The sequence below is a fragment of the Solea solea genome, chromosome 19 (genome assembly GCF_958295425.1).
Source record: "Solea solea chromosome 19, fSolSol10.1, whole genome shotgun sequence".
Lineage (NCBI taxonomy): Eukaryota > Metazoa > Chordata > Actinopteri > Pleuronectiformes > Soleidae > Solea > Solea solea.
The window spans coordinates 11,721,733-11,748,248 of record NC_081152.1 but is presented as its reverse complement, the minus strand read 5'-3'; the positions used below and the strand labels follow the sequence as shown (position 1 = coordinate 11,748,248).

Below are 26,516 nucleotides of genomic sequence, written 5' to 3'. Positions count from 1 at the left end.
TGTGTGTGTGTGAGTGAATGTGTCTAACTTCCCAAAGTGCCCTGTGCCTGACTTTGCATGTGTGTGTGTGTGTGTGTGTCTGCACACTCAGGTTATGTTTAACCAAAAAAAAAAAAAAAAAAAATGCATATTCATTTCCTCCACCCATCCCTGTGCTACAATGCCTCTTGACTGCAGCGGCAACCCAAACACAAACAAGCAGTGATGGAACTGGGTCGCCCTCCACCACCCTCTCCACTTCCTTCCACCTCTCTTTCACGTCCTCTGCGTCTAACCCCGTCTCTCCATCTCTGTCTGTTTCTCTGTCTCTCAGTCTCTCCACCAGTTTCCCCCCCCCACAACTAGGATGGTCTCACTTACACCACTAGGGGGAGTGACCACTCACAACTGCGACGCTGCTGTGCGAACAAACACAAAGATGGTATTGATCTGATCTGAGAGAGGCAAGACGGCAGGAGCTGAGCTGTGACAATACTGTGTCTCATGCACGATGACACCTCTCCATACATATCCTTCCCCTCTCTCCCTCTCTCTCTCTCCCTCATTTGTTCATTTGCCCTGGATCAATAAAAGCAGCAGACTTGGCGTCCAGTGGTGTCTCTGGATTGTGCAGACTGTGAGCTCTCACTGGGCAGTTAGTGTGCATGTTTCACTTAATGTGTGTGTGTGTGTGTGTGTGTTTTCATACAAAACCCCAGTGCCACTTTACTAATTAGCTGCCCTGCTGCATATCTGTGCAGAATTGTGTGTGTGTGTGTGTGTGTGTGTGTGTGTAAACATGCCTTAGTATCTGTGCTTTCAACAGTGAGTGAGAGAGAGCATAATTGCAAGAGTGCACAAGGAAATATAATAATAATAATAATAATATCATCATTATTGTATTATTATAATTATATAGGTTTGTGACGACATTTATGAGTGACTATCACATCAATATCAAAATGACACAATGTAAACCGAGTTAATCCTTTAATCCTCAGTCTTACGAGCATTCAGTATTAAGATTGAGAGATAATTAAGAGGTAATTAATATTATCTAACAGGTGCTGTTTTCATGCAGGAATAAAACTGTAAACTTCAGGTCATTGTAAAATCTGAAACCTCATCGTCACAGTCATCAACAAAGCCATGACTGTGTGTGTGTAATAATAGTGGATTTTACAAACGCTACCTGACGGCGAAACTGTGTCAGTGACTCAAACGCGTCGCAAATGCTGACTTATTGTGAGCTTTACTTCAGCACAAAGAAAAGGTGTTTGCCCTTCGCTGTCATTGTTGTTTTTGTGTGTGTGTGTGTGTGTGTGTGTGTGTGTCTCAGTCTTACAATATAAACAGGGGAACTTCCCACCAAGAACAGCACAATATGAAACGCTTTGCTGTAATGAGCAAACATTCTTCAATCAACACTCACAAGGACATTAGAATAACAGTGTGGCGGGAGACAACAAGACGCCCAGAAGTGCCTTGGATGCTACACATACATAATAATAACACTTTACTGTCTTTGAATGGGCTGTTAATACAGTAATAATATGCTATATTACCCTGCCACTGAGCCAGCGAGGGAAGAAAAGCAGATACAGTACATCCTGAGTTCATCCATGGAAAGAACAGGAACAAAAACAGCTCCACAGTGTGACCCATTTACCAGTGTAGGAAGTTTGAGGGTGGCAGGAGAAATTATGGAGCTTATCATTTGGGAACTTCCATTTCCCACAACAACCCTTGCTTCTAATCTGGCCGCGGCTCAACTTTTGATTTAATCAACCAGAAGAAGTTTTGGTGAAAGACGATTTCCCTTCACTCGCTGTCTGTCGCTAATATATCACCACATGTGGAGCAAAAACAAAAATGAATAAATCAGCTCAAATTGAATATACTGCCTATTAGTAATGTTTGTATAAGTGTAAAAGCACTTTAAAATGAAAGTCATTTGCGTTTCATAGCATTAGAATAAGCCTTTTGTGTGTACTTTCTGGCAGACTTTCCCAGTTTTAAAGCGGAAGCTCACTTTGCTAGTGAAGAAGAACAGCTCTGCTGATATAAACCTGATGCAGAAACCAACAAAGAAGAAAGAGAAACGAGTGGAACAGTAGAGCGTTTACGTTCTTTTTTTCTTTTTTGGTATTTTAAGGCCACCATAGTTCCCTGATGTACTTGGGAAAGGCAGGGATGAGCAGAGGAATCCTCTGTTTGCTGCAGCCTCTGTATTAGAAGTCACTAATTATTGCACACGAGAACTCTCAATATCGCTGTTAACACATCACTGTGTCTTTTAAACACTGCCCACACATGTTCTCCTCCACTACACTACAATACACTACACTACACTACACACAAACGTCTACACACCTTAACCGTCCCCACAAACATTTAATGAAGACGCTTCACGTTGGTCAAATCTAATGACAACAGTGTTCCATATTCCATAATCCACTCAGATTCCCGACGTGGAATTGGATTAGCATTGAGTATTAATGAAGCTGTTAACACACCTGCGGTGTTACAGCGAGGCAAACATGCAGAAAGACACATTCAGCATTTCCACCTTCTGAAATCCTGTCAATATAAACAACTCACGAGGGAAAGCCGGTCAGAACACGCTGACCCGTGCGTCTTGCGGCTGATTGGTGATTTCATACCAACGCCAAAAAAACGCCAAAAAAAAAAGTTGGGGAATTTACCCGTGGTGTTATAAATCATTTCAACTCCCAACGTAGAGTTCTGAATCCAAACAGTAACAACTAAGATGATTATCTTGTGGGGTGAAGCAGGGTTTCATTACTCGGTAATTGCAACCATCACTGAATATGGATGCTTCCAACATCTGTGCTGGAAAATAAGCTTTGTTTCTCATCAGTCGTACATTTCCGTGGCACTAACTCCTCTCTGCCTCTTTAGCCTCGCAGATTCTTGAACAATTAAAATTCAAAGAGTCGTTTATACCTGCGTGATTTGCTCGGCTTTGTGAGTTTTTCCTTGTTTGCAGTGTAATAGCAGTTAATTCTTTGCTGTGGCCCGTTCTCCCTGGCTAAAGAAGGAAAGCCTTTTACCTTTGCAATATTGATGCTCAGGCCCAGGCACTCTCTCATCACTTTAAATGTTATTTCTTGCTTTATTTCAGTCACAAAGCGTCAAAGCCGGCTGGTGTGAACAATTACATTCACACCAGAGTGATTTACAGGATCGGGCAATGTCAATTAAACGTCTTCCAGCTACAGTAAGAGAACATTACATCTGATTGTACCTCGCAGCCAGCGCTGTGTAAACACTGATACAACCAATTGCTTTACTGTTTAGCGAGGTGGTTATACAATTACCCGCCACTTTATTAGGTACGACAACTGCTTGTTTGCGCAAATATCTAATCAGTAAATCCCACAGCGGCAATGCAATGCGTCCACAGTAAAGATGACCTGCTGAGTTTCATATTAACCATCAAAATGGTGAAGAAACTTTACCATCTCTAGGGTTCAAAAAAATATAAAATATCCAGTGAGCTGCAAAAAATGCCTTGGGGTCAGAGGAGAATGGCCAGACTGGTTTGAAATGATAGGAAGGCAACAGCAACTTAAATAACTCGTTGGAATGCATAAAACCAACTCTGAGTGCACAATACCCTGAGCCTTGAAGTAGATGGACTATACAGCAGCAGAAGACACCCCAGCCACTTTATTTGGTATCCTCTCTACCTAATAAAGTGGTGGTGAGAACATTTTTTTCCCCCTATTTTACACTAAAACAAAGTAGAGAGTCTTCCTCACCTCATTCATATCTGCTCTTCAGATCATAAAACAGCCAACTGTACCCTCTGCCCCGTGACAGCCGTCTGCACACACTCGAATGCTCCAGTGACACCATTTCCTACATTTTCTCTGCGACACCTCTAAACTCAACACAACAGAGTCTGCCAGGCCTCTAATCACACTTCACAAAATTCAGATCGCAGTAAACAGGCAGTTCTGTGGGCTTTTGAATTAGAAGCACAATGACTTCTTCTTCTTCTTCTTCTTCTGCCTTTTTACTGTGTGTGAGCCCAGAGCAGGTTAGATTTACAACCTCTGGTTAAAGCCATGAATGCTGGCAGTGTTTATCCAATCCTTCTGGTCCTCCTCCAGCTGTAGAGACTGCATGCTTACAAATGTGAAAACGAGCTTGCTTTCTTATCTCATCGTCTCACCTATAACGGCGCTAATCCGATTTGAATAACGATAGAATGTTTGTTTTGGAGTCATTCAGCTCGTAGCACAAGGGTCACGAAGACGAAAACAACTACACTTTTAAACTTTCACTTCTATACGACTCAATAATGTAACATACACATTCTTGACATACTGTCTATAGGTGATTGCACGCAGGTGGGGCACTGACACACAGAGAGCCCATAAAGATGGACAGAACGAGGGGCAGCAGTGACAGCGAGGAGGAGGAGGAGGAGGTTCAGAGAGAATGAAGGGATGAGGGGAGAAATCTGGAATCAATTAGGTGACTGAGATGGAGTTGCCTGCATAGTTGTGGGAGTGAGTCAGACAGAGAGGCAAAAGAAGGGTGTGAGTGTTGTGCCATGAGTGCATGTATTTATATAAACACCAGCTCACAAATGCAGCTACAATGTATTCCAATTAAGGATATGCTAAACTTCTGACCGTCTACTTGTTTCCGTTCATGTCTTTCACCCGACAGTGACACGCGGAGTCGAGTTGCAGCCAGAAAAGCCCCACGTCCCACGGGCTAAGGTCAAAGTGGAGGGTAAGAATGACTGGCTGGCACCAAACCAGGCCGTGTCAACACAGCAGCGCTCAATATTCCCTTACACAACTTCCCCTCATTACTCCTTTGCGCACCAATTTCACAGCATGTTTTTTTTCCATCGCTGGCTATGACGATGGGGGAATTTGACTTTTACAAAAATGAAAAGAGAAAAAAAAAAAATACAGCATGAGTATGTGTTCTAGAGAAGTGGCTGAGATCTTGCTGTGTGCGCAGCTTCGAGGTTAACGGGACACATGTCAATTTAAAGACATATAGGCATAGAATAAAGTGTGAAAAAGGTAGTGTGTAGGTTTTAAATATAGTCAAATGTCTGTTACATTCAACCCTATTGTCAGATGAGTTCACACAATGCTGAATAAGCCTCTCAGTTCCACATGACTTTAGATCTAAGATCTTGTGTCACCCGGGGACATTCCTACAGGAAGTGAGTTGTTGTATGTCAAGACCGAGGGAGGCAAAAGCAGCAGTGGGCTAGTAAAGCAAGATGGTTGCAGACAAGTTCTAAAACACAAAGACACGCCCGTGAAAAGTTTCAGAACTGAATTCTACTGCTCAAAAATCTTAGTTTTGACAAGATGAATGCTTCTTAACCCCGCCTACCACTGCGCTGCCGGTGTATACACTTCCCTCAGTTAGGTTCTCATATATATGTTCTGTGTTGTTTTTACATTTCAATACTGAACGTGCGCTAGAACGCGATTAGAACGTGTCACTAGTTTGTTCAGAATCAGCTGTTTATCACGGACGACGGATCGTCTTACGTGGGTCTCGTAGTCCTGTAGCAGCCTCCACATTAAAACCACTTGAAGCTTCAACTGTTTTCTATGGGATGGCATAGAATAGGTTTTTGTTTCGCTGCAGCGAGTATGATGACGGTGATGGGACAAATGCGGCAAAAACGTCACTTCCACAGATGCTCAGCTTCTCTCGGAGTCAATGGAGCAGTGGGCAAGGCACAGACACTGGGCTTCTGCATGAGATTTGGAGGAACTGTCTGAAAGGCGGAACCAGTTTTTGATTGACAGTGTTGCAGTCTGTGGACTGTTAATAAAAACTAGATTATAGCGTTTCAGTTTTACATCATTACCGCGTTTCCTTGTTCTCGTTGTTCGCTTGCAGAATTTATGTTTAAATAACTGGGCCTGAAATGAGCTTCAAAGACCAGCACAAGCCACTGGTCTGATAGTATTACTTGACTTGTTTTCAGATAAATGATGCAGCAAACAAATAATGCTACATAGTTTCTGTTCATAAAAGTACAAAAAAAGTACAAGAACATCACCAAAACTAAGCTTTAAGTAACAGATTGCAGTTTATTCATGTGGGTTGTGCAATTACTGCTATTACAGCGTGTCACACACTGCTTCCAGCAATGACCCGGTATGAATGCTTGGTTCCTGAAGCGCTTCTGCTGGCATGCAAGAGGAGGAGGAGGAGGAGGAGGAATGGGGCAGAGAGGTGAACATAAGAAGTGAACACATTACTGTGCATGATACGGTGTGAAAATAACAGTAGACAGGGATGAAAGGCAGAACGACTGATGCTGGAAGTGACCAGTAGGTGCAATCTTTCGAGGGGGTCAGCTTCTGCATGTGCACGCAGGGATCTATTTCACAGACAAATCGCCATGACCACACAGGAAATAGGGAGTCAAATAAATAATTAAACAACAAAGACGAATCGCCGCGTGTACAATGTTACACCACGGTGCTAACACCAGTTACTTACAGCTCCGATTTTCCTCACCTGCGGCACAGAATGACAGCACTGGGTTTTTCATGTATTTTATGGAAAAAAATATTTTTTTTTATTATTTGTGAAACACAAATGACATTTAGTTGCTTTAGCTTAGCGTCGCAACAGCCATTCCAGTTCCTCTTTTACAGTGGCACCGCGTGCATCATTGGCAGGAGAGTGTTGACATTTATAATTTATTGGATATTTACAGTATTATTGTAGTCAGTGTAGTAATGACAATGGCTGGGGAGGATCGTCGCTAGTGCTGTTAAATCAACGTCAAGGGCAAAATGTGATTATTATTATGTCATATAACGCGCTACCATTTGTGCGGAGGTTCATTTGGAGGTTTTGGACTGTGGGGAGGAGAGTCCTAAAGAGGAATAAATGAGAGTGGATGTGTAAGAAATATGACAAGGGAGTTATGACTGATAAGGTATGAGATAAACCAGGGCTCTACATGATCTATATCTGCTAACAGTTAAAAAACATGTCAGTGTGTTGGTCTCTTGCCAACCGTGACAATCAAAAAAAAAGAAAAAGAAGAGTCAGCAGTATTAGAACTCATTCTTATGTCATTTGACAGTCTCATTCGAGCACACACAAATCATTTGATGTTTGGCTTGCTGCAGATGAATGGATGCTAAGTGATGAGGGCCAAGTGATGTCCCATAAGTCATTGGAAAATAAATAAATGTATGGGACATGGTGTGTGAACTGCTTTTGCGCAAATTATCACATTTTGTCTCGTGTCTGTGGTCTCGTGTAATCTAAATTAGCCTCTTGGATTTCACTTGAGTGGTAACAGTGGAGACAAAAAAAACATGATGATAAATTGAATAACCAAAAAATGTGAGTGTCCATTCCGCTGTGTTGATTTCTGTTTACATAGCTGAGTGTTTTGGGGATGAATTGTATTTACAGTTAGCGTTTTACGTAAACAGACTTCACTGAGCAACTCCAGCGGTGGCCTGCGCGATGACATCATCATCATTATCATCATCATCATCATAGTCTTGGGTTCTTCAAATACCTGGACTTTTGTGCTTCAGCTGAATAAAAACATGTGACCCTGGACAGACTTTATTGTCTAATATACTGCAAATGGGCCATAAAGAGATTAAAGGAAGTGAGGAGAGCAGAGGAGAGGAGAGGATTTTTGTGTGCCAAAAATAAAAAATGTAGTCATTATTTCAATCGCCTCAGCTACATACTTGAATGACAGCAGTGAATAGAATCACATTCATTCTCATTTTTTTCCAATTTCTGCAGAATTTGTTCAAAAACTGCACTAATTTTAAGGGAAACTTAAACTTATGTAAGGACCTTGGCCACATGAGAAAGGCTGTAGCAGAGTAGTACTAATAGAACATATACAAACTAAGTGTAGTTGTAGCGTTAAGTACAGGGAACACACACACACACACAATGGTTTATTGGGTTGTATAGTATAGCAAGCGAGTTAAAACCTTTACTGCCAGAAAATATGAAATGACCATGAAAAGAGAAGCAGCTCCTAAACCTTCGCCCACGACTTTTACGTTTAAAAGTTGTTTCTATTTCCCCCCCTCACCATTATCATCCACCTGACGGGGAACTCAGCAACACATCAGCAAAGGTTATTGACTGACAGATAAAAAACAAACAAACAATGCCTTTGACACATCATTCGAAAGAGGAAACATTTGAAGAGAGAGAGAGAGAGACGAGAGTGTGACGACTACTTAAAGTGGCTTTTTGTTTGATCGTCTGTCGTGTTGTCTCGAGTGCGCGAGGCCTGTTTGGGACCTTGATATTTTGAGTGTTATTCAGGTGGAGCCAAGCGACACTTCCTTTACCGCCCAGTCATTCAGGCCGTACCTGCAGCTGTCAAAATAATTTGTAAAGGATCAAACAGGCAGTTGAGCTGGGATTTGCTCGTACCATGTATCCAGGAAAACGCAGCGCTTAAGTGAAAGGAAAATATCCGTTTCGATAATAAAGAGCCACCTGTGAGTTGTATATATGAAAATATTTAAACTACTCTGTTGACAGATTTCAAATTTAACAGCATGCTAGCATTAATTACGTTCGTTTTTGCCAGAGAGGCTGAAGCAAGCGATGTAAAAAAAAAAAAAAAAAAAAAAAAAAAAAGGGCCCGTTTCTGTGGTGTTGACCCTCATGTTAAGCCACAGACACTTGAGCACCTCATTAGAAGTGAATGGGCCTCGAGGTGGGAGGCAGGGCAGCTATTGAGAGGCTTAGCGGGACTCCACGGGGCTTCCTAACTGCCACTAGAGGGGAGAGGAGAGAGGGACTGATTGACAACGAGGCCCCCCTCTCTCTCTCTCTCTCTCAACGAGGTGGGAGAGATGGAAGAGCTCTGCCCTCTTTGCAGGAAGCACCTTGTGTATCTGTGTTAGCCCAGATATACAGTCTGCCCCTTAAGCTTCTTTGGTATAGAAGAAATGAACATGTTCTGCTGATGCCAGGTCACTTGACCCAGGAGAAAATGCTAATAAAACACATTACCACTGGTAATATAGTTTAAACTCAGGAGTAAGTAAGGTTTTTTTGACCATTGAGAATGGGACTGGTCAAGTCTTACAGAGCACTGCAGGAGAACAATGGATGAAAGCTGTTAAAAAAGCAGCCAGACAGCAAAGATGGCTGGCATAACATATGCATTCAATCTGTCAGAGCAGCATAGATTTAATTATAATAGTTTAACAACACTACTCTTCAAGCCAGCAATGTTGCATGTTGTGGCCACAGTTCAAACCATTTGACAAATTTGCCCCCACAGTGGCATCTGGCTCACTTTTAAACTGCCACATGAACAGCATGGCAGCAAATCAGATAAAGAATTGCTTTCTCCATTTTCCCTCCAATTTTATTCTTATTATTATTACTATTATTATTATTATGAACAATAATAATAATAATAATAATAATAATAATAAGCACACTCAGATTTCTTTTTTTTTTTATGTTATTTTCTCCACAATAAAATTCGGTTTGTATTTTTTATTTTTTTAAATGTACCTTGAATTGAAGCAAAGACTCTGGTGAATTTATGTCCAATCCAGATGGAGAAACAATCCAGACATACTATTTTCACAGGGCTGTGTGGGAATTTCTCAGAAATGTTTGCTGCTGGCTTCACAAGGTCTCATTATCCCAGTTAGTCATTTTAGCCAGAACTGTGGTCATAGAAGATTAAAGATTAAAAAGATACAGATGAATGTGCAGAATTTATTTTACTGGCATCAAAAAAGGCAGCGATTTCAATTCCAAATGTTGACAACTAAGGGCCAGAAATGCAAAAGATTAAACAGATTAACAAAAATTCACTGAATAAACTCAACAGAGACAAGTTTATTCCCCATTCAGGCATCTGTTTCAGCACAATCTTGCTTTAAAGGGATGGCTGAAAATGTTCTTAGAAGTCGTTAAAAGTCAACATGTTTTTGTAGTTTCTTTAAAAATGCAGATTTCATAACTGCTTATTGTTTTGTTTTGTTTTGCCAAACAGCTGTAGCCCTATATGAGAACAGCCAGCTATTGTGGAGACACTGATTGTGTGGTTTACTGCAACAAAATCGTAAAGAAATCAAGTTTGGTCATTGTTGCAGGCTGAGAGGTCCCGCAAACTGCACATATCAAAGGCAACTGGCTTGTCTTCAAAAGGGAGGATGGAAGTGGGATAACAGCGGCATTCATTTCATTAAATCCTCGGTTGTTTGAAACTATATTATATTGTTTAACTTGCTTAGCTTTAGCCTTGTTCTTGTCTCCTGAACCAATACAAACCAAGTCCTCAAGTCATGACATTGAAGAGGTCTATTTGTATTTGAAAGTGTTTTTTAATGTTAATAACATACGACCACGACCACATACCGTCAATCTAAGCTAATGTGATGTAAGTTGCTACGCTACATACTACATCACTTTCAATCCCAATCAAATAAACACACAACTGTATAAACAGAGTAAGTTTCGACTACTTCTGAGACTCTGAATTCCTCGCTGTATTTTTATTGCACATAATAGTTTGGAGTGGACATAAGTGCGGGGTAAATACATTAAATGTATACTCGCACTTGGAATTGAAATATTAAAAAACACGTGTGTGTAAAAAGGCCCATTGTGCGCCACAGCCTTAAAGGAGACATTAATGTCAGCTCGCCATTACCTCACAATCTGATTTATTGGCCCACATTGATGACACATACGAGGAATTTTGTTTCCAGCAGAGCAGAGAGCGGCGAGCGGTGCAGACAGCGTGCAGACAGTGTGTGTGCTTAGTGCAGTATGGACAGTAAACGCACAGATACTAATATAATACACACAAGGGCTCTGTTTCTGCCGCGGGTGCAAGAATGTGTCTTTTTTTAAAAGTGTGAGTGGCAGCGCAAACAACAATGCGCGGCGCCCCGTGGGAATGAAAGCGTGGTATATGAGTGTAAGTGCAGACGGTGTTTGGAGATGTGAAGCCGTGTGTGATAACAATAGCATATAGCATATGATCCTGGTCAGATATTTATGAGGGTGATGGCGGCAGAGAGGAAACACATTCTCCTGTTTTCTGTTTGCTACACAGGCTGTTTCTGTGGTGCCTGCTTTAGTCTGGAGGGGAGGAGCTGGAAAAAGGTTGTGTCCAGAGTGTGAGGCGTCGTATAATTATATTCCCTGCCCGCTTCCTGGCACTTGAAGTGTGCAACTCCTAGGAGGGGGGGGGTGGGCAACAAAGCACCTTTGATTATATACACTAATTCACCTATGTGTCAGAACACGGATTGTGTCATACTATCTCTTTCACTCTTTCCTTGTTCTCCCCTCCACCTTCTGTCTCACGAGTTGCTCCGCCCCTCAAGTTTGTTTCTCATATTTTCACAGTTGCACTCTTTCATACTTAACGCAGATTTAATTCTCTCTCTTTCTGTCCCCATCCTCTCCTCCTCTATGTCTATCTATGTCCCTCATTCTGTTCCTCCATGTCTTTCTCACACAAACACACACACACAATGCTCTCATTATTTCAGAGGGTGGCTTTTCTTTCAGAACTGAAAGCTTGCAAAGGAAAAAACGTACACCCCCACCCTTTCTCTGTGCAGCTGGGGAACTTCACCGCTGCCATCTCATTTCTCATCTCCCTCTCTCTCTCTCGAACACACACACACACACAAGCACGGTAAAGGGTCAAGAGGTCACAGGCCACGCCCTGACAGCCCATAAGGGGCGGAGAGAGGAAGGAGAGAAGAAGGAGGAGGGAAGGTAATCAGAGAATCTCTGTCCTTCCCCACAAATTTACCGACAAGTAAACATGACTGAGGCATTTTCTTTTCTCTCTCATTTCTCTTTCTGATTCCTTCGCAACCTTGTTCTGTAGCATAATCTTTCTGCCTTCTCGTCCACAGAGGCAAAGTTACCACAAATTACCCCCCGCCCCCCCCCCCCCCCCCACACACACACACACACACCCCCCACTCTCTCTCTCTCTCTCTCAAGTAAGTTCCTAATCTTAACACAATGCATTTTGAAGTAAACATGCATCACATCGTTCATGTCCGTCCTGTCAGGGGGGAAAAAAAGGTGAGGAAACAAACGGATACTTTCTCACGGACACGAGATGACAAAGAAGAGTGTTGTTGTTGTTGTTTTGCTGGCAGCAGAGACAACATAAGACAATATAAGACAATAAAAGAAACACATGTGCAAAACAACACACCAACTGCATATCTGACTTCCCAGAGAGAGATCGCAGATGTTCTTCTCTCACTCCATACAAACCACTTCTTTTCTTTCTTGTTTTTGAAGCATGAATTCCCATCTCTCTCTCTCACACACACACACACACACCCCTCCCTTTCCCCTTCTCTCACTATATGTCTCTCCCTTGTCCTTCCCCTCCTACTTCTTCCCACTCTTCCCGCCCCTCCTCCCCTCATTTTCTTGCTCATGTTTTTTTTTTTTTTTTTTTCATGGAATAACTGCTTTCCACATGTGACTCACTTTTTCAGCAGCCAAAGCCAGACAGGAAAAAAGAGTCAAACGCTTGTGTCTTCACCCTCTGTGTGTCCCGCTCAGTGGGTGAAGCGTAACTCCTTCAGGGGACTCTTATAACCTCCATAGGTCCCACTCTTTCAGTGAGGTTGTTCGCTTTTGAAACGTGTGTCAGCCGGCGACCTAGTTCCTGATTTAAGAAAAGAAATAAAAAAAAATTGGGAGGCTAATTATTCATTCCCTCTGTTTGAGTTGTGCTTTGGAGAGCTGTTCCTAAGACAAACCCTGAAGGAATAAAGAAAAGGAGTAGGCCTTCCTTGATTGGCAACCACACACACCCCCCCCCCCCACCTTTTATTTGCCAAGGAACCAAGCGTGCTCACGGGCATTCGCCACCCTAACATCACAGAGTGTAACCCTGAAAACAAGGGAGGAGAGGAGAAAAAGCACAACAAAGCCTGAAAAGAGGAGAAAAGAGGAGGGGGGGAAGGAGAGGATGCAGAGAGGGCTGGAAGAGGCGAACATGGGGGTGGGGGGGGAGAATGAATTAACTTGTTGACACAGAAAAGAAGCTAGAGAGTCTTCTTTTGTTTTCTTTGATCAAAACTGAGATTAAAAATAAAAGACCTTCTAATATGACTGTGTTAAGTAGGTGTCATTGACATGCACCTAATTCTATAAGCTTTCAAAAGTAACGCTGATGCCGTCTGTGGCGCAGAATATGAGCTTTGCACGCCGCTAAAAAATAGTCATTTAGCAGGTTTTTATTGTTAACACCTCAACATTCATAGAGATGTCGCTCATTTTCATTGACACCCTTATATTCAGCTCCTGTCTGCCCCCTTGTCTAGTTATTATATCATTGACGTCTTTCGTCTTGTCCCTATTCACCAATTTATGGCTACGAGTCCTATCCTTAGAAAGGCTTCCAAACAAAACCTCAGAGGAAATAATTTGTCACTTTCACTCACATTATCTGGTCACATTAACTTGCCTGCCAGTGCAGGCGAGGCACCTGTTCTCTCCTTCAGTATTCAACGAGCACGCGAGGATGGGTTCAACGTGTTTGCACTCACTGCTCCTGCAGCAATGCGAGGATCATATCAGCTCCTTCACTGCCTAGCTTGCTATTGTGTGGTGTAATTATAATGGTATCAGTAAATATGGCTGGGAGCACTGGGACAGAAGGAGAATGTGGTGACGAAATATCAAAAAGAGAAGTAAGAATCAAGAGCCCGGGGGAAATGACAGGTTTTTAAAACACCCTGACATCCAGCAGATCTTGAAATTTCACATATCGCGACAGACATGAGAATTTGTCGGCACCGATAAAACCTTAAAGGTTAGATTTCACAGCGTAAAACATATTCAGCTTCTCTCACTCACATCGTCAAAATGATCAGGCGGGTTATGGCTCGCGGTAAATCACGAAGCGCCTGCACTTTAGGATCACGAGTTTGAATCCAGGTGGCGATAATCAAGGTGGAGAAATGGACGCAGCCGGGCTCCATTCACTTAACAACGGCTGCTGGGATGCACTTCAGCAAAACACTTAACCCATCACTTATTCAAGGAGGCCCACGCATAGAAAACGGTGACGTAGGCTGTGCACATGCACTGGAAAACGTAGAAATGGCAGAATACAGGAATAACCTGGCATTTAAATAGTCAGACGAGCAGAGGTAAACGAGGATGGGAATAGCACTTATAATACCACAGGTGTAAAAATACAAACGTAAATGCTTGATTTCATACAGCAAAGACTGAGGTGGACGTGGATGTTGGAGCGTCCTCGCCAGCGGATGCGTAACACTAATGACCTCGATCTAACCTGTATTTCTGAAGCAGGTGGCAAGTGGTGAAGAGGGTTTGTCTCCACAGGCCAGATTATGAGTTCACAGCCAGACGTGGACAGATGGAGGCAGAGGTTAGCCCTCCCTCCTACACCCTGCTACACACACACACACACACACACGTGCACGCTCACATTTGGCAACCCCTATTTTTTTCTTTCACAGGACAGTTACCTTGCGACCTCTGCCAGCTCACATGCACACATTCTTGGCCAATTATGCACAAACATGCACACGTGCACATAAGAAATAACACACACACACACACACAAACCTGTCATGATGTGCACACTCTACAGTCCCCGCATTTCCACAAAAAAAAATATGTCAACCGGCTCTGTTTGTGAAGGGCACGGCGCACAGCTGCAGCCTTCGAACACGGGAGACAGACAAAGTGAGACTGTCCCTACACATTTGGCAGAGACGTTCTTTTTTCTCCTTGTTTAAACCCCAGCGCCTGAAGTCATGTCCAATTCAATCTGTTTCTCTGTTCTGTTAATTCCATTATCTCTGATTATTTTCTCATAAGCGTTGCTGCTCTAATCCACTTGTTGGTCACATATCTTTGTTGCTCTAGCCAACCACTAAGCTGATAATGGATATGCACAACTCAGGTTTTTTTTTTTTTAATTCAGCCCGTCTCGCTCGTGTCTCCCACATCCACTGGTAACTGTGATGACAGCAACAAATGTGCTGAATGATGCTGAAAATCATTTTTAATAAGATAATGGGAAGAAGAAGAAGAAAAAAAAACAAAACAAAAAAAAAAGCAAATGCTCTGCAGGTGAATTTGTTCTGCTAATGCGAAACAATGCAGTCATGATATGATTTTTATTTCACTCTCTGCTGCCACGTCTCCCTGTGCCATTTAGTTTGCAGTGTTTCAGATCGTTTGTGAATTAAATATGCACATAATTTCTCAGAGACAGTGCAGTTAAGACTCTGGAACAACATTCACCCCCAGCTAGGATTGATTCCAGTCAGAATCTTTTTTTTTTTTTTCTGCTGGATTTCCCCTACTTTGTATTCTCCTCAGCTTTACTACAGTTTCAAGACAGAAAGGAAAAACTCAGGGGGGTAGAAGGCTCACACTCAGAAAAATACAAAACAGAGATGTTTTCCGTCTTCATTTCTAATTGCAGCCTAATGTGAAGGTAATACAAATATGTTAAAGATATTTTATGTTGCACAGATTTGTTTCGGTATGCACCGTGTAAATAATTTAGCAACCTGCGATCATCTGATCACAGCACAGACAAATGTGCAAGCACCTGCTACACACTGTTCCATGAATGGCCCGCTCCCTCTTCCTCCTGCTCCTTCATTCACCTTGACCACATGCTGCTGTTGGTGGCACACAGGAGCAGCCACATATGGTGTCGGCAAAGTCATCAGCCCTGAGTTATTTTAATGTAGAAGCTCCTCCTACAGACAATGCTACACCCACTCCCGCACCCTCGGCAGCAAAATCAATAACCAGTGCAATTGTGTCTTCCTGAAATTGAAACCATAAATATCTCAAATACCGTAAAAAAAAAACAAAAACAAAAAAACATTGATGTGGCATTATTCCTTCTAGTCACAATGTTTCACTGAACACACTGACACAATGTGACCATATTTTCGGGTTGTCAAAACAAAAGTGACATTCCCATTTCAGTGATTTAGCTCGCCGGCTAATTTATGATGAGTGTAAAACTAGAATAAATACATAAATCATCAACCCACGGTAAGAGCTCCAAGGTTCAGTGGCTGCACTGCATGTAGAAGACTTATTACTGTGTCTTCGTTTGTGATCAAGGGCATCTGCAATTTCAATGAAATGAAAGTGTTTGAAATTTCATCAGGTATTTTGTGCTACCTGGGATGAAAAATAATACACAAAGTGCCCATTAAATAGATAGTAAACTGCCTGAAATGAGCGTTGGTGACTCGATAGAAAGCGATTTATCTGGGCAGCATCATTGCAACCGCACGGTTTTACTTTTCTTTGACACTGAGCGTGCCTTAACCAAACATGACTCTCTAGAAACTCCTGAAAGGAGTGGAGTAAGACATAGAAAATGTTTTGTAAGCAAGAGTCTGAGATATGACTCCGATGTAAATTGTGACGTTGTTATGGAGGAGAAGTAATGGCTCGTCTAGCGCAGGTGGGAAAGTCATTCCTCCACAGGGAAGAAAGGAGACTGTGCGACCACTGCAGGGAAAGAGATAAATAATTGGACAATTATTCCTAAACGGAGAAAGCCTGGAAAGAAGTGTAGGTCATGACATGAAAGTGTAAGTTTTGTTTTTAAAGTCAATGTGACAGGGGAAATTCAAGGGACACTGAGGACAACGCTGGTGGCAGCTTTTCAGATGAGATGCAGATGGAGTTGTTGGCAGAAATATTTGTGGATGTACTCTGATTTCTACTGCGATGTGGGGCTCCCACAGCAGTTGGTTATCCGAGTCACTGCAGCGGTGTCAGTATTGATGGGAAGGTCCTGCACAGGTTTTACCAAAAGAAAAACAGCAGCACAGTCTAGTCAAGGCAGAGGTGAAGGTGGTGGACAAGCTTTTGACTGGAGATGTCGGGGCAAGGCCAGAACAGATGAAAACTGCTCAGCTCAGTCCCCATGTGTCATAGCGAATCGAGTGATAGGGTACAGTGCTGCTGGTGTCAGAGCAGCACAACCAAAAATGATGAGGTGTGAAATCAGGGCAAAAGACTAAAGACAAGAGTGGGAGCCCCAGTAGTTAACCCTGGGGAACGCCAGTGCAGACGATGGGCAGTTAAACTGGAGAATCTCTCTCCAATGTCTCGGTTTGTCAACTGTGATTTAAAAATGAACACCTGGAACATACCCACAGTGATTTTTACACATGTATGTATTTGACAAATGTACTGAAAGGAAAACCCCTTGAGATGTGGCCTCTTGTTCAACTTCAAAAACTCAACATCGCAGTAAAAACAAACAAAAGAATACAACTTCATTCATAACACTCGCTAAAAACATACAGAAAAAGCGATTTAATCCACCACCGATCAGTTCACCAAATAATGTACAATAATAATTAGTAAAGGGTGCAGCTTGTATGAAGAAGGTTATATAGTGATGCCCTCAACAGGTGAAAAGAGGCAGTGGACCTTAGCTAGCTTTGAAATTGAAATGCAAGGGCAGCAGTGGATCAGTGGTAGAGTGGGTTGTCTTCCAAATGGAAGGTTGGCACTTCAGTGCCAGGCTCTGCTTATCTACATCTATACAAGACACTTAAGTTGTTCCTCAAGGCTTTGCCTTGTAAGATAACGAGTGAATGGCAAAACTGTAACGTGAAGTGCTTCGAGTGGTCATCAAGACTAGAAAAGACACTATATACATATAGGCATTGAACATTTAATTACATATCTCTGTCTCAATGTTAAATGAAATGGAAATTAGGAAGAGATCAATACCACAAAGATGGTAGGTTTAATAAACTGAACAATATTTAATTTAATTTAATTTAATTTAATTTAATTTAATTTAATTTAATTTAATTTAATTTAATTTAATTTAATTTAATTTAATTTAATGCTTACAATTTTTGATTGGTTTCTTAATGTTAAACAAAATGCAACTTAATAAAGTCATTAAGTTTGTTAATTTCTTTATTAAAGTCTTCATATATTTTCTGTTTTGTGCAAAATATTAACTACAAATCATTCACAAAACTTATGGGTAGGATATATTTTTGTCTGTTTAAAAAAAAATTAAATGTTATATTTACTTTGAGTGTTGGAGTAGGCTATAATCTGTCTCTCTTTGTGAGTCATTCAACTCTCAGAAACAGAAACCCCTTAACTTCCAACCAAAGTTTCCGTGTACAGCTGCCCCTCATCCTGCTGCATCGCCCTCACTCAAGCACCACACAGACCTTGAAGCATCTGTTTACACTTCATGTACACTTCAATTATTTATCGGCTCCAACAAGCCGATAAATAATTCACTTCTTGCTTACTTCACAGTTGTCACCGAAAAGCGATAAATGACACGTTGAGTGAAATGCTTTGGTTTTGGTCTGGCAGGTATTTTTCAATAATTGCATCAACATAATTTTAAAAGGCAAATGTGTTGGATCTCATTAAACTGATTACTCGCGTTTTTAAAGGAGTGTGCAGTTTCAATCCGTGCTTATGAAATGCATTTGAGTTCCTTTCACAAGTTCCTGTGTGTGTGTGAGTGCTGACAAGTGTCTTCCTATGGAAATCTGCTGATGCTATACGTATGTGACTCTTCACTAGTGTCTCACACGGTTCATATCATGTTTTTATTTGTGTATGAGCTTTAATTTGCGTGGTGTGTATACTGTATGTGTCTGTACATGACAGCTTGTGTGTTAGTGTGTATTCATATTTATGAGTCATGTCCAGAATATGTCACTCTCTCTCCGGCTGTTCATGCAACATGCTGATGACTCAGTCCATTCAACGCATTAATCCTGTTAGCTCGCAAACAGCGCTCTGCTCAGACTCTGATTTAATATGCTGTGTACAGTACATTAGAGGCCGGCGCCATTAGATTTTAAGAAAGCAAACTCCCATGTGTTAAACATCATGTTAAAACACTTGTCGCCGAACCAAAGAAAATATAAGGGAGCAGCAGAGAGGTAACACTAGATCATCTCTGCTCATGCTGCTGGCACCACCTCAAAGGCATGATTTATTTAAACTTTAGCTCTGGCACAATGATTCATCACCTTCTAACAATACCAAGACATTCACGTTCAACACTTTTACACTCCAATCACACAGTGTGATTCACGACTTCACCACGGCCGCCCGTCATACTTCTGCGCTAGATCTGTTTTTGTTTGTCCATCTCTGCCGACAAACAGCTCCACGATCCTCCTGGAAGAACACAAATCTGCCCTGTCCGCTCAGTTTCAATGGGCAAATGGGTGCCAGTGAAATGTGAGGAGTTCATGGGACAGTCAGCGCATTGGAGGCGTTAGGCTGTATAACAGGATGAGCTTGTAATTGTGTACAGCTGAGGCTACAAACCAGTCACACTCAGTACGTACACGTGCACAGTTTAATCAAGCTAAGGCCGTAGTCTGACTAAGACAGGCAACCGGATAACTTGCAGAGTCCGAGTATACACGCAGAGGAGAAAATCGATTTATTGCCCGTGTACGTCTGACTCCGCCTCCGTAGGTGGCGCTGTATCGCTCTATAAGGTGGTGCGTATTGAATACGTACAGAACCACAAGTCTGACTCCAGTCCGACTAAGCGTATAAATGCGGGAGTAGTCGGACTATGAATAGTCTTTTTACTGTTTGGCTTGCGACCCAGTTTGAGACGTTGTTTTTTCTCCTTTTATAGTTTTATTGTATGACTTGTTCATTCGTGTTATATTTATACTTCCTACAGTATTTTGTTGTTTTATTGTATCTTTCATTGTTTGTTCTTAGGTCTATTAGGTCACACATTTTTATATTTGTATTTGTGTTATTTATCGCTGATGTACAGCACTTTGTTTCAGCTGTGTCCACTTGTTTTTTGAAAGTGCTTCATAAATAAATTTGGATTGGATTGGATTATCCAATTAAGACTGGCTCGATTTCAGTCGGACTTACTTGTTTACATGACATTAAGAAAACCAAATTATTGTCTTAGCACGTCAACGCACTGAATCTTTATCTTTTCCCATCATCTACCTAACCAAACACGTTACTCCATCTTTAGTTTTTTCTCTTCCAGCACCACTCGTGGATATAATGCAGCGTCGCAGTGCCACCACACTGAGAACAAGTGTAATGTGAGTCCTTACTGCAGCGAAATAAATACTCTCTCAACATTTGAATTGCATTATAATGGGGGAAGTTGTTAAAGGGTTTTCACCGACACTTTGGTTGAGTGACTCAGTAAATGTCCTGCGTACATTTTCTGTGTCATTTCTTTTAAAGGCTATATTCATACGACGCCGCTTTCATTTAAAAACACATACATTCTGCTGCAGATACACGTGTTGTCCACGCTACCCCTCCGACACTTTAAAGCCCCCCCAAAAAACAGAGGAGTTCAAAAACCGCTGCTGGCCCTGATTTCATTTGAAAAACTCCAGGGGCTGCATTTTAGTATCGATGTGCAAAAATGCAGATGTGGGAAATCAACTTCCTATTTACAGCAGTATGTGCACATGCCCAGAGTATCTGAAGCATCACGTGAGTTATGTTTTGAGGCTTGTTAAAATGGATAATAGTGATGTTGGATTAGGTTCAGGGTTAACTTCATTTGTGTGAATATGTGTTGAAGTAGACTGGACCATACATAAGCAGTTTTACTTTTTCAAACTGTATACTCAGTCTTTTTTTTTTTTTATTGTTGTGTGAAGGATGTGAAGCAACATCCTTTTTTTTTTTTTTTTTTAAGCATGACACAGCAAATACCGTCTGAAAATCACATTTCCAAAATAATGCATGATTTGTGATTATTACAGTAATCATAGGTGCTGTGAAGAGGATAATAAATAGAATGATGATAATAACATGTAAAATATGTCATCGGTGCACCTTTCTCTGCGTTCTTTATGCTTTCTGCTGTTTTCTTCTCACTCCACGTCTCAAATTTGACACTGCACTGAGACAGGAGAGTTCTGAGTAATCTCCCTTCTTACTTTCTTTTTGCTGGAGAGTTAATCATTTGTTTTATTACCATCAAAGGGATATGCCAAGTCTTTTATGGGTCAGATATAAGTACAGAACCGTTCCCATCAATATGTGGTCAAGTGGCGTCATAAAATCTATACAGCCTAGTCCAGAAAACAAGCAGAGCAAGGATTTCAAGAACTCTCATGGACAGTCTGTCACAAGTGAGAGTGAGAGAGAGAAAATAAAAAAAAGAGGTGTGACAACATGGCAGTGTGAGAAGTGCTGTAGAGAGAAATCTAACACATAAAACATTCCCACAGTGAATAGAAATGTAGGTGCGTGTAGCTCTTTAACACTTGGTAAAACAGTGATATTCCCTTTGTGATATTCCCCCGCTTCCAATTGGGAGGAAATCCATCTCAATATTAACTCCTTCCCACACTCTGAGTGCTATTTTCAGCACTTATTTAGAAGAAGTGTACTGGGGGGAACATGTAAGAGTTTGTATCAGTAAAGAATTCTTATTATCATAATTGCAGGCAGTGTCTGTGTGAGTGTTAGTTTAATCCTCCCTTAAAACTCATAGCAGCTCTTTGTACCTGGCCAGTGTCATTTTAAATGAATACTGACGGATAGAGAGTATAACAAGTGAGATTCAGTAAGTCAAATTCTTTTTTTAGTAAGTGAAAGTGATAATTGTAACTTAACCAGTTTCCTCAAACTGCATTTTCATATTGTCAGGCTTCAGACAACACATAGATTACAGTTTTCTGACATTTTATAAAGCAATTAATTAATGTTTAAAAAAAAAAAAAAAGATCAATGAGGGAAATAATCAATTGTTACCTTCATTCTGAGCAGCCACACTGATTTCTTTTAAGTTTATTCCTCAAAAAATTGCTAACATATTTTTGCTTTAACTACATATTTATAACATTTAGACTTAAAAACAAAGATTTTATTAACACCTCATTAGCAGAGAGCATCTCCGTTGTGGATTTAAAGTATAGGAGCACGAGCCCTTCAAAATGAATCAATAGCTACAGAGTGTAATCAAGTGGACTAAGATTACAGTATTAAACTTTGTGTGCTTCTCTAATGGAGGCATAATTAATGGCTTAGGCTGCCGATAGCACCTTTGCACATTGGTGAAGTACAGTAACGCTTAAATGTCACACTGCTACATACGACAACCGGGCTCTGAATGTCCGTACGCACGCACCGCACGTAATAGTTAATGAGCACAGGTGAAATAAAAGCGCCGAAAAACACATCATATCAGGCACATTGAAAATACCATCGGAGCAAACAGTGGAGGGGGTTTCAAAAACCTCTGAACTAGAAGAAACGCAGGGGAGACGTTTATCTCCGTGTTAATGATGCAGACATATCTCATCGGACCAGTGCAGTGTATTTTTCTCAAGTGCTTGTGCAGTCGGAATAAAGGACTCTCCCCGACAACAGCGAGAACATCTGCTCAATAGCTACCGCGATGCCCGAAAGGCCTTTTCACATCAAGTCAGCTTTAACAGGTACCTGTAGACTGAAATTCCCACTATCACTTCAACCACTCCATCCAATATTCCTGCCTTTTTTTATTTCTTCCCTCCCGACTTTTGTTCTGTCAAACCAACCCTGATATAATCCCTCTCCTGTTTCCTCCTCTCCGTGTCGTCCCGAGGCTTAGTCGATATGTTAGACCTCGACACACGTGCGCGGCGAGATAATGCAAATGTTTCTATAAATAGAGACAATAGTGCTGACAGTGGCAGTCTCTCAAGTGAGATACCTCAGTGTAATTTTCACACACACACACACACAAACCTGCTAAATAATGGCAGAACAATCTACACGACACTACATTGTGGGCTTTACCCTATAGTGATAGTCCCGAAGCAGCGCATAATAAACACTTGGAGTGCAAAGCAAACACATTTATGCTATATGAGGCTCACATAAAGGTCTGCACAGCCAACAGATCAATGTACATACACAATTTAAACAAACAACCCTGAATATGCAGACTCTGCTCTATTCTACACGGCTTAAGTACAACACACACACACACATACACAGGCTTCACTACAAAACTCCAGTGCAAATACGTGTTTTACATCCAGCTGTAACACACAACACATATTTCACCACTCCTCAGCACGTTTTACATAAAATCCGCTAAAACCATATTCCAACATAATCATTCCCCAGTCTCGAAAAAAATCCAATGCGACATAAAAATCCGCCATAAAATTATATTGTCTGTAAAAGCCCTGTAACGTGAACTTTCAGTGTATAAACAGAGGCTGAAGTGAAGAGCGATGAAATGGAAAAATAATGGAGATGGATAGAGGAGATTTGCCACACTGGGCCCTTATCGCTCGCTGTTTCTCACCTTCCAGCTCATGATGAATCACATCAGAGAGGTTGGGCTCCTCGCCCCACCAGAAGATCCACAGCTCCTTGGCATCGGGCTTGATCTTGCGCCGCCACACGCACAGCAGGTTGGCCTGCACGCAGCGCATGAAGCTGCGCAGGACTGGGTCGTCCTGGGCCGGGGCCGAGATGACCGGCCCGTACTCCCCGCCACTGCGGAAGCTGTAGCAACGCCATTTAATGCCCGTCAACTCCGCCTGTGGGAGACAAGAGAACGATCATTAAGACACTGTGGCAGGTAATACGGCATTGTTCGCTTTGGGCAATAACTGTGAAACAGTACAAACACGATTAACTTGACAGCTCACAACAGGTCAATCAGGGGAAAATGTTTAATTTTAATAACCCGTTAATTGCTTCAGTCGTTATTCATTTTATTAAGTGAGGATTCGCTGTTTTTTATCAGCTCTTTAATGGTGTAAGTTGAATATTTTTTTGGATCATTAGTCATGACCATTTACATCATTTATCATGGTGCGTTTCTAAATAATAAGAGCTTTTAAAGAAGCATTTCAGCTGTATTTTATTGAAAAATCAAACAACTCAAATCCATAATACGACAACACGGTGTTAACCACAAGGCACAGCGTACAAAGATATTGTGTTTTACATGAAAGAGCTCATCAGACAACGCGGTTCCGATCAATAGCTTCATTATACACTGTCCCATTAAGTCATATTTTCGTCCTGTTTACACTAGTTTGATCCTCGTCTCTGTGGTGCCATTATAACCTTATTTAACTGATGCCGTCACTCAAACGCCTCTGTAAAGACACAACAAAGTGTGTGTGTGTGTGTGTAACTCTCGCGGAGAGAAGAGGTGGAGAGTCACAGCGAGACATAAAGGATGGCCTTGAGTGAAATACGGAGAATGAAGTACTACGGGAGAGACAGCATTGAAATATAGAGGGAGCTACAAAGAGCGAGAGAGACATGAGGAGAGGAAATAGGGTCGGGTTCAGTGGCTGGATTCCAGCCCAGCGACTGACTTCTCCTTCGTTTAATCTGAGGGGATGAAAGGTGTTTATGTTGCCTATGAAACACTTGGGCGTGGAGCCTGTGTGCTACGACACATCCAGTGACGAGCCGCAGAAAGGTAAACGACTCTGACTCCACCAGAGAGAGAGAGAGAGAGAGAGAGACAGAGACAGTAAACATTCAAAGACATGAAATGAAAACATCAGCGACCCGGTGAGGCTCGTGCAGTATGTTCTATGCCTCAGAAACCTTTTCATGTTTGTTTGTGTCCAAATATTTTGCAGACAAAACCCGTGAGCTGAGGGTGGTGAAGAGGAGGGAGCATCACACGTGTTCACCCACTTATGAGAGTCATGTTTGGGACACTGACCCAGACGCAGTCAAACTGCACACGATCTTGTGGTCTGTTCTAATGTTCTCTGTGTCAGGAATTCCTACTGTGACATCATCGACAGACGAGACGGAGTGTAAACAAACAGAGGCGTCCAGAACAGTGTGACTGATGAAGATAAGAATTGCTTTTAAAACATAGCTCAATCAAATGTAGGACAATTGTGAAAAGAAATGAAACAAAACAAACTCAGGTCATCTAGGTGCTATCTCACTTATATCTTCATTTGAGGTCTTCGCCATTTACTAATTGTATTGTTTCAAATTCCAGTTTCAATTTGACAACACTGTTCCGCCCAAGTCGTCTTTCAACTGGAAGGTCGAGGGTTTGATTCCGGGCTCCACTAGTCTACATGTCCATGTGTGAATTGCACAACTGTAGCGTGAAGCAGCTTTGAGTGGGGACGGCACGATTGTCGATGATATCAGTCCGAAGTTGTGTTCAACATTTCTAGCTATTTTAACAACATAACTCTCCAACTGTGTCACAAATATTCTTCTCCCTTAAAGAAGAAATAAAGAGCTCACACAATGACTGATTTGCCTTTACATTCTTACAGTCATAGTGCACAGTGAAGCGATTTTTGGATTTGACATTTGATTTTGACCAGTATCAGTCAGATACTGACACTGAGTATCATATCAGCTCATCCTTCATCAAGAGTAGGAAGGCGCTTTACAAATACAGTCCTTTAACTTGTCTTCATCAGGGGACACATGAAAAAAAAAAGGAAGCAGGTGCCAAAAATCGACTTATCAATTGATTAGATCACATGGTTGACCATCGTCAAACAAGGGGGAACTATTTTTTACATGAAGAAATGAGGAGACGTTGCTGAAAGCCTGAAGAGTCACTTTGGGGTGAACAAAGAAAAAGGGTCTCACCGCTCTGATGACGGTAGAAGGAGGTGACAAGTGTGTGTGTGTGTGTGTGTGTGTGCATGGAAGTGTAGCAGGAATGCCAAACGCAAACTTGTACATCGCACCACAGAGATGCAGCATCTTACTGTATGAGCGAGTGCCCTCTGAGGTATGAGCATGACCCCAGGAACATCCCAGCCACAGAACGCAGCCATAATTACAAGCACACAGAGCGTGTGTGTGTGCAATGAGAGATACAAACACTGGCGCTGTGATAAGCCGAGCCCTAAAATTAGCCATGACAAGGTCAAGGATGCCGTTTCTCCCAAAGCAAAGAGGAAGACATCTGCTCGCACTGCCTCGTCACTCCCAGTCAATGTCAAAAGTTCCTTCAGTGTTTGATACATCTGTCTGCCGCTGCTGAATCGGGAGCCGAGAGGCGGAGATGAGGAGGATACAGTGTCAGTCAATGTATTCACACTGAAGGCGTTCCAGGGATTTGCTTTAAAATGCCACACGTGCTCTCTGGTGGAAGTGATCGGTCAAAAATCACATCGTTTTGCTGATCTGCTTTTGGACATTCGTTGAGCTACATGCAAACATCAAAAAAAAAAGGACGACTATTTGTGGAATGGTTTAGGAGCCACGTGTTGCATGTTCCTGAATAATTCATCGGTACGCAAAAGAAAGTCCTTTAAAATCAGAAAACATTTGAGAAAACAACTCTGGCTGCAAATATATTGTTCTGTCGAGTGGGTTTCAAACATTTAGAAGCCCAACATATTTATGAGTGCAGGTAAAAGTGTTTTAGTGCATAAAATACTGTACGCCTGCGACAACCAGCTGTATTTTCTGGCGACGTAATGCACTCAAGCTGTGTTTCCCAAAACGTT

General features: G+C 41.8%; 1 protein-coding gene across 4 annotated transcripts in view; it reads right to left on the bottom strand.

Annotated features, from left to right (window-relative positions):
* LOC131446110 (mediator of RNA polymerase II transcription subunit 13-like) overlaps positions 1–26,516 on the bottom strand; it is a 73,929-nt gene that overhangs the window by 31,066 nt on the left and 16,347 nt on the right. For all 4 annotated transcript variants that reach the window (XM_058617110.1, XM_058617111.1, XM_058617112.1 and 1 more), the window contains exon 2: positions 23,354–23,591. In XM_058617110.1, coding sequence (XP_058473093.1) covers positions 23,354–23,591 — 238 coding nt within the window. The remainder of the gene's footprint in view (positions 1–23,353; positions 23,592–26,516) is intronic.